The following is an 8,580-nucleotide window of genomic DNA, read 5'->3' as shown; positions in this document are numbered from 1 at the left end:
GGCCCAGGCGCGCGGGGTGCGCGTGCGCGGGAGGACGCCCCGCACCGGGCCCGCCGCGGCCCCGGCTACTCGGGAGGGGGGTCCCCGCGCCTCGCCGGCTCGTTTTCCAAACACGGACCGGCCGGGCCGCCGGCGCCTGCCGGCTCCTCCCCGTCCTCCCGTCCCCTTGCGGGTGTTCGGGGAAGGGGAGCGCGGGGGCCGCCGCCCCATCCCCCCGCCGTGCGGTGGACGGGCGGGGACGCGGCGTCCCGGGCCTATGGCTCAGCGCCCTCCCCAGCGCGGCCTGCGCCGGCCCCCGGGGACACCCTGCCTTTCCCTTTCGCGGCCACACCTCGGGGTCCCCCCCAGAGCCTCAGTTTCTCCTCTGCGACATGAGGAGGGCCCCCTTCCGACACCCCGGTCTGTCACCACCACCGGCCCGGTCGGCTGGCTCCCTCGGTGGTGACACCCGAGAACTGCAGTGGGGTCACAGGCCGAACCACTGGAGAACTCCAGTCCCTTCTCCAAAGTTTGTTTTTGGGGGGTGGGCTGGGGGCGTGGCTGGAGGCGGAGCCCCACCTGGAATCCCCCAGTGAGGGGCTGGGGGCGTGGCCACCGGGCCAGCTTGCTGAAGGGGTGGGTTCTGCCCCGGAGGAGCAGGTACCGCTACAGGAAGCTCCGTAGTTGTGGTCACGCCCGTACCCCCGTTGTCCGAGGGGTCCCCGCTCGGCCCCCGACCGCAACTCCGCAGCCACAGCCACCGTGAAAGCCACGCAGTCCCTTATAATGCAGCCTACCTGCACAGCGTTGGATCAGGAATTAAGGGCTAGCCCAGGCTACGTGTGACCCTGGCTCCCAAAAACCAACACAAAAAGAAAGGGTTCCCTGGCCTGGGCCCCCAGCAGTGCCGACGGCCCCAGGGACGGGTGTGAGCTGTCACTGCCAGTGAGGCTCGGCTTGAGCCCACAGAGTCGGAGACGCTTATCCCGAACCCCCAAAGTGCTGCGGTATTGTGGTTTCTGAGCGGGGACCCTGCCTGGATGGGGCAGGTCAGGGGTCAGCCCCCCTTTCCTGGCTGTGCACCATTTCAGCTTGGCCCCCTCCTGAGGCCTTTGCACGGGTTGTGATGGTGCGTCTCGGTTGGTGTGGAGGTTTGTGCTGGGGGTCACCTCCCCTCCCTTCTTGCAGTTGTGTTAGGGACAATCCCAGACTCGCCCGTGGGAGGAACAACAGCAAAATGATTTGATCTGATCTGATTTTACAACTCACTGTGTAGACCAGGCTAGCCTAGAACCCGCAGAGATCCACCTGCCTCTGCTACCCAAGTGCCGGGATTAAAGCCCTGCACCACCATGCCGGGCACACGTGTCCGTGTGTGCCACGTGAGGCGGAGGCCAGAAGGGGCGTTGGGTCCCAGGAGCTGCAGGCACAGGTGGTTGTGAGCCAACCTGTGGGTGCTGGGAAATGAACCCGGTCCTCTGCAGGAGCAGCCGGTGCTGTGACCACTGAGCTGTCCCTTCAGCACCCTAACGTTTCTGTCCCACTGAGGTACTAGTCTAGTGTCCGCCTGAGCCTCCCGCCCTTGGCGCACTGTCCTCCAGGGCAGGTGTCCGCCTAGAGACCCATGGGGGAAACTGAGGTTCCGAGGGACTAAGCTGTTTGTTGGCTGGGGCAGAGCCGCACCCCATTATTCCTGTATTGAACCTACTGTGTGCAGCCCCTAGTGTGGTCAAGGTGGGCTTGTGTAGCCCAGGCTGGCCTTGGGCTTGCGATCCTCCTGCCGTGGGCCATGGCGTCCCAGGGCAGAATATCCGCTCTGCCTGGTGTTTTGGCTGCTGTCGGTGGGCGCGCCTCGTGTTGGCTGCCCTAGTGTCAGTCTCCTCCGGAGGTGTGGCCGTGGACCTGGCGACCCAGTGGTCTCAGAGCCTTGGCTTCCCTGGCGTGACCCTAGGAGAGAGATGGCTGAAATGTCCAGGTCTTGTAGGAATCCGCGGACACTGGCCGGGGCTGGGGGCAAGGGGCTGGGGGCTGGCTGCCTCCTTCAAAAAGGCGACCTCCAGCTGCGCAAGGCCAGTACACCTGTCCTCCCAGGGGGCTGAGGCGGCAGGGTCAGGTGATCAAGGTCATCTTCAGCTACATAGTAAGTTCAAGGCCAGCCTGGGCTACTTGAGACCCTGTCTCAAAAGTAATTATAGTTCAAAAGAAAGAAAAAAGAAAGAAAGAAAGAAAGACAAAAAGAAATGTGGAGTTAGTTGGAGTGAGGTGTGTGTGCCTCAGTTTCCCTGTATATGAAATAGGCAGCCTGGACACTGAGCTAAGCTTGGAGACCCATGCCCCTCCGACACCCCACTCAGCCCTTTAGTAGTGCCAGAGCCTGGCCTGGCTTGGGGTCCTGCAGGGACCCTCCCAACTGCTGCTGGGCCACATGCCGGCCATCTAAAGGAAAGCCTCCCCTCCTCCTGACTGGCACAGGTGGGGGTGGGAGGTAGAGGGGGAATGGGGTGCCGCAGAAACCCAGGTGGGGTGTGGGGGCAGCTAGGGGCTGAGCCTCAGCTCCTCCTGTCCCAGGTTGCCGCGTCCTCATGCCCCGAGCGCAGATGTACATATCTGGGGGGAGGGGACGCAGGGGTCCGCGGGCCATGGCTTGTTTGCTTGTTTGTTTGTTTGTTTGTTTGTTTGCTGTCGGCGATTTCTTTGAAAGTTGGATGCAGGCGGCGGGGAGAGAGCGGGGGCGGGCGGGCGGGAGGCGGCGCGGGGCGGGGAGGACGGCGGAGGGAGGAGCGGGAGGCGGCTGCAAAAATGACTCAGTAAGTTCGGCGGCCGCTCGGCCTCTGCGCCTCCGGTGCCAGCGCCCCGGGATGTATTCCTCCCCGCTCTGCCTGACCCAGGTACGCACCCCGCGCCCGGCCTGGCCCCGGCCCGCACCGCGGCTCCACCTGGAACCGCATTTTTGCAGACTGGAACCTCCCCTCCGCAGCGGGGGTGGGAAAAAAAAAAGGCGCGCGCGTCCTCCCTACCCACCCCTTTCCAGGCCAGGGTGTTCCTGGCATGGACCTGGGGTGCGGACAGCTCTTGAAATAGGGGATCCCATCGTCTTTAAGCCTGGTTGCACACTTGGAACCCCGCGTTCTGAACCCCTACTTTGATCTGAATCGGCTAACTGTTTTGGGGACGCTCATCCCACCCGTCTTGGCTGGATATGGGGGATCGGGCCGGCCTTCCCCCCCACAGACCTCATCCTTTGCCCCCAGGAAGCATGAGGTCCCCTCCAGATGGAGAAGCCGAGTGGGTGCCCGTAGGAAGCCCCCGCCCGCCCGCGGGGCCGATCTTGGGGTTCCCTGCTGCCCCGTGGGTCTCCCTGTCTGTGCGGGACTGGGACCCCCAGGCTGTTGTTCACGAGTCCTCGCTTTCCCAGGTGGCCGCCCCCCCCAGCTGGCAGTGCCCCCCTTCATTTCAGGCCCACGTGTGCGCGGGAGGGGGAGGGGCGCGCGAAGTTGGCGCACGGGGGGGAGGGGCGGCCTTGCTGGTGTCCATCGCAGTCCCCCCCTTCCCCAGCTCAGCTCCCCCCCAGCTCCGCATTGATTCTTGAATTATTGAGCCGAGCAGGCGCTGCCAGGCGGCTGGCGGGAGGAGCAGAGGCCAGGGCTGGAGGAGGAGGTGGAGGAGGAGGAGGAGCAGGAGGAGGAGGAGGTGGTGCGGAGGCAGGGGACTGGTGGACACTGCAGGCTGCGGACTAACTGGCCAGCCCAGCACCTGCCCTGCCTCTCTCCTCTGGCTGGGCTCCAGCATCTGAGGGAGCGTAGGGAGGGTGGGCAGCCATCCCGCTGGGGGTCCCCCTGTAAGGAATACCCCCCCATGTCTCTGGGCCCCTAGGAGCCTGAGCCTTTCTTTTCCAACTCCACAGCCCTCCTGAGATTTGTGTGTGTGTGTGAGACTCTTGCCTCAGTTTCCCCGGAGACAGACAGTGGTCTCCAAACTGTTAAGTGCGATGCTGGGGTCTTGCAATTGTCAGATGTCCTGAGGAGAACTTTGTGAGGGGTGCAGTTGTTTTTGTTAGGGAAGGTCCAGGTGGAAAGTCTCAGGGGCAAGGTGGGGGGAGTGCCAGCCCCCTTTAGCTTGGCAAGAAATGAGGTTCTCTGTCCCCAGGGGGAGGCTCCCCTTCCATAGGAACCCCAGCTTGCCCTACCCAGGGTTCCCTGCTGACCTTGGACGAGTACAGGCCTCAGTTCCTATTTAAAGCCAGATTTGGGGAAGGGGCCCCCCACAGCCCAGGGCAGGCATCACTCGGTTGCCCGGACACTGAGGGTCTGTGCTGAGTGATGCTGGGCAGCCGCAAGCTCTGCGGCAGACGTGGCCGGCTGGAGGGAGGCCTGGGCACGTGGAATTCCCCGTCCTGGCCTGCCACACAGTCCAGCCTTCGCCTGGGTTGCTGCTGGGAGCTTCGGGTGGGGGCGACCCCAATGCTGGCTTCCTTCCAGGGAACTTGCTGTGTGGCCTTGGCCTCAGTTTCCCCCACAGGCGGATGTGGGTCGGCCTGGTGAGGGAGGACAGGGAGCAAATCCCAGGGCAGCAGACTGAGAGCGGAGGGGGCAGAGGCAGAACAAATCGAGGGGAGCTCGGGTTGGGGTCCCCTCCCACACCTGCAAGAGCCCACTCACCGCTCTCCCGCCCTGGGGTTGCCCGGGATCTCCGGAGTCCCCCTGAGCCCCAGCTGCAGTCCCTCAGGCTCCTCGCTAGCCCAGGCTGGGCTGGAGCCTCAACTGTGGGGACTCGGAAGGACCCCAGCAGCAGCACTGAGGCCCCACGCTCCTGGCCCTGCCCCCATGTGCTTATGCTGTGTGCCTTGACCTCTCTGTCTGTCTGTCTGTCTGTCTTTCCTCACCCGTCCCTCCCAAATCAGCTAATTTTACAGCCAGGGTTCAGCCTGAAATAACTCCTTTGGTGATCCTACCAGATCCTACTGGGAGGCTGGCCGGGGAGAAGCTGGCCCTGATGTCAGTGCCATGCTAAGGCCACCAGGTGCCCCGGGAGGGTTCTGGGAGTCCCGTGGGTCCCCTGTCCCGGCTGTCACTCTGGGCGGTGACTCAGGCCCCTTCTCACTTTTACTCTCAGGAGGAAGCGGCCATTACTTCCATGAATCCCCGAGCTGAGGCTTCCCTCCCCCTCCCTTTCTCCTCCCTCCGTCTCTCCCTCCCTCCTCTTCCCGCCCTCCCGCCCCACGTTAGTTATTCCGGGTTTGGGGCCAAATCCCTGTTGGCTGAGGTTGAGGATTCCCTGGGCCTGGGCTGAGGCCACCTCCCTCCTCCATTCATTCCTTCTCATGGCTTCACCTCTGTCTGCTGCCATCCTGGTAGAGGGGAAACTGAGGCAGCACAGGGCACCTGACTTTTAAGGTTTCTTGAGGGGGGGCGGGGGTATCAGAGAGGGTAAGAACTGGCTTGGAGCACCACAGCATTGGCTCAGCCCTGGGGGAATCCTTGAGCAGACTCGCAGTGACAGGAGCCCGGTCCCCGTCCCCTCTGCCCCCTCCTCGCTGCGGAGAAGGTGCCTCTGCCTCGGCTGAGGCCTGTAAATCAGGGCGCTGGATTCTGGCGAGTCAGCGTTCTGGCCTCTGCTCCCTCTCCGGCTCTTCCTGCCTGCGGAGCGGCGCCCTGCACCAGACACAGGCGCCTCCCGCCTCCTTCCTGTCCCCTCCTTCAGGCCTCTGCGCAGCCCCCACCGCCACCGGGCCGGTGCCCACTCACCCTCCCCAGGTAGCCCCGGGTATTTGGAAATGGGAGCCCTTCGCTTTAATCCGGAATGGCAGTGACAGCCTCGGCTCCTGGGGGGGTTCTTCCTTACGGGCTGGATGGAGTATGCAGAGCACAGTAGGCGGTCCGTAAGCACTCAGTGGGTCACACAGACCTGGGGAGACAGGGTTTGTGCCCCTCGGGTGTGGCCTCCTAGATGCCACACCCATGGTCCAGAGCTAGGTATACAGTAGGTGCCTGATAAATGCTGCTGCCATGGCCTGTTAGCCCCCAGGCATTTCCCAGCTTCCCCTCATCCTGTTGCTGAAGTGAAGCAGACATGAGGTGGGTGAGAGGGGACAGTGGTGACCCCCAAACACTTGGGCACACGTGGAGGTCAGAGGCCTTCCACAGGTGTCTCCTTAGTGGGGGTCTGTCTTGTTCTGAGACTTTGACAGGAGGTCGGGATTTGAACTCAGGTCCTGATGCACACAGTCACCTCACCCAACCCCATCTCCTGCCCTGATCTCTAGTCTGACCAACTCCTGGCTGCTGCTGGGGTATGTAGTTCAGGGTGACTTGGAAGGAGACAAATAGAACAAAAGATTCGCCAGGCTGCAGGGCGGTGGTGGCGCATGCCTTTAATCCCAGCACTCATTTGGGAGTTTGAGGCCAGCCTGGTCTACAAAGTGAGTCCAGGGCAGCCAGGGCTACACAGAGAAACCCTGTCTTGAAAAACAAAAAAGATCCACCCAACATGGTGCTGCAGGTACACCTGTGACTTTAGTGCTCGGGAATCTGAGGCAGGGGGATTATCATGAGATTGTGACCCTGTCGCAAAAAAAAATAAATAAAATTAATTATACAAAAAGAATATCTGTGACCAAGGCCACAGTGAAGGCTCCGCAGGGGGTTGTGGGAGTGTGGGGGGTGTATCCTCCCCGTCTGCGTCAGGCTGGCAGACATGAGCGCTCAGGGAAGGAAGCCCCTGCCCGGCTGAGGGAAGGGTTCCTCGCCACAGGCGCCAGCCCCCGAGCGCTGGGGGTCGTGGGCACCTGTGACCATCCTAGGCTATACTGGACCCCTCACCAGCCACATGGGAAGGGGTTGGGGTTTGAAGGACCCCTCACAGTTTGGGGGGACACCAGCAGATTCTCAGAACTGCAGTCAGGTTTGTAAGGGAGCCTGGGTTCTGGGAGTGCAGCTGGACCCTGGACCCCCACATCCAGAGATGGGTGGCCCAGCATGTACCAGGCCAGAGGCCCAACCTCGGGAAAGGCCTGCTTACCAGCCCCTCCCACCGTGTCCATGAGGCCTCTGCCAGTGAAGGTCATTGGCTGGAGAAGGCTGGAGAAGGCTACGTGAGGGAGGGGACACAGGGGCGGGGCATCCAGGGGCGTGTAGGAGTTCAGGAGGGTTATCAGCCCCTGGCCAGTCTTGGCCCTCTCCTTTGTCAGTGCCCGAGAGGCCCTCGTGGAACTATGGGACAGAGAGGGCCTGCCTGAGCAGGAGAGGACAGGGAGCATGGCCAGCAGGTCTGTGACCCGGTTACTTGGTGTTTACTTTCCTGGCCAGCTGGGGCCACCAGTGACGGTGATGTGGGTGTCCACCATGGCCTCCCTGAGGGGGCATGACCTAGGGAGCAATGACAAGTGGGGCTCAGAGGGCAAATGCACTTAGAGTGACTTTAGAGACAGGACCCCGGGATGCCACCACCCTCCCTTACTGGCCCCCACATCATCCTTTGGGCAAGGGACCCGCCACTACACCGTTAATCCAGCCCTGTGGAGGGCACTGTGAGGCTGGGCAGGTTCCTGCTGTCTCTGGTCTCATGTCAGACCCAGGAAGAGCCCGCTGCTGCTCCCCCAAGACAGCCCAAGCTCCCCAGCTCCTCCCCAGCCTTAGCAGCCAGTGTGGGGGAAGGGTGGGAGCACCCCCCCCAGGTCCAGGCCAGGCCACAGCTGTTCCAGTGACTCACACCTCAGAGGACACTGGCCTGGGGACGGGGTGGCCTGGCCTGGCCTCCTTGGGCTCACCAGCTATTTTCAGAGGTTTGGTAATAGGTGACATTTGGTGTCCTGGCTCTGGAGTGCCAGGACATTAGAGCCCAGAGTGGGCTGGTGCTGAAGGGCCTGGTAGGTGATCTGGGGGGTCCGGAGGAGACGCCCCCCACTCAGAACATTCATCGGAAGAAACAGGCCAGCGGCCTGTCGGCTGTCCCTTTGAGGACCTGTGGGACCTTGAACAGACCTCTGCCTGGCCTCAGCCTCAGTTTCCCCATCATGCCGCAGGTGATAGAGCTCTAGAGGTGCTCCCTGTCCGAGTAGGGGATGCCTGACTCTTGTCCTGACGCCCCACGGCCCCCGCCCCACCCCCAGGGACAGGGACAGGACTTGATTTTCCCTTCAATTCTTCTCACTTTGTGGCTGGGAGTCAGGTCCTGGTTGTCTCAGGACGCCCCTCCCCCCTCCCGTATAGGGAAGGACACCCCAGGCCGGTCCCAGGGGGAGCCTGAGAGCTCCCCCACCCCGGCTGTCTCCACAGGGACACACTCAGGCCTGTGGCCCCCCCGCATGCTTTGAGCACCACTGTTTTCTTGGCCCTGCCTTCTGCAGTTGGGGACCACATAGCTGGACCGCAAGAGGCAGCTGCCATGAGGGGCTGATGCAGGCATCCTGTATCCCACTCTGTTCTGTCAGTAAAGCTTTATTGTCTGTCAGCCGTGCTGCCGCTTTTCCCTGAGCCCAGGGTAAGGTGTGACCAGCACGTGTTGGGAGGTCTTGCTTTGCTGCGCTCAGGCTGCCATCCTGACAGGACATGCTGTGTGGGGAGCCTTGGCTTGGGACCGCTCCCGATCTCGGAGCCTCAGTTT

General features: G+C 62.5%; 1 protein-coding gene across 2 annotated transcripts in view; it reads left to right on the top strand.

Annotated features, from left to right (window-relative positions):
- Positions 1-2,768: 2,768 nt before the first annotated feature.
- The window catches only part of Nfic (nuclear factor I C), a 29,976-nt gene continuing 24,164 nt past the window's right edge, over positions 2,769-8,580 (top strand). For both annotated transcript variants that reach the window (XM_055607766.1, XM_055607765.1), the window contains exon 1: positions 2,769-2,867. In XM_055607766.1, coding sequence (XP_055463741.1) covers positions 2,838-2,867 — 30 coding nt within the window. In that variant the 5' untranslated portion in view covers positions 2,769-2,837. The remainder of the gene's footprint in view (positions 2,868-8,580) is intronic.

Source organism: Psammomys obesus, unplaced genomic scaffold, assembly GCF_907164565.1.
Source record: "Psammomys obesus unplaced genomic scaffold, mPsaObe1.curated_primary_1811, whole genome shotgun sequence".
NCBI lineage: Eukaryota > Metazoa > Chordata > Mammalia > Rodentia > Muridae > Psammomys > Psammomys obesus.
The sequence above is the reverse complement of the archived record's forward strand: the minus strand, read 5'-3'. Positions and strand labels throughout refer to the sequence as shown.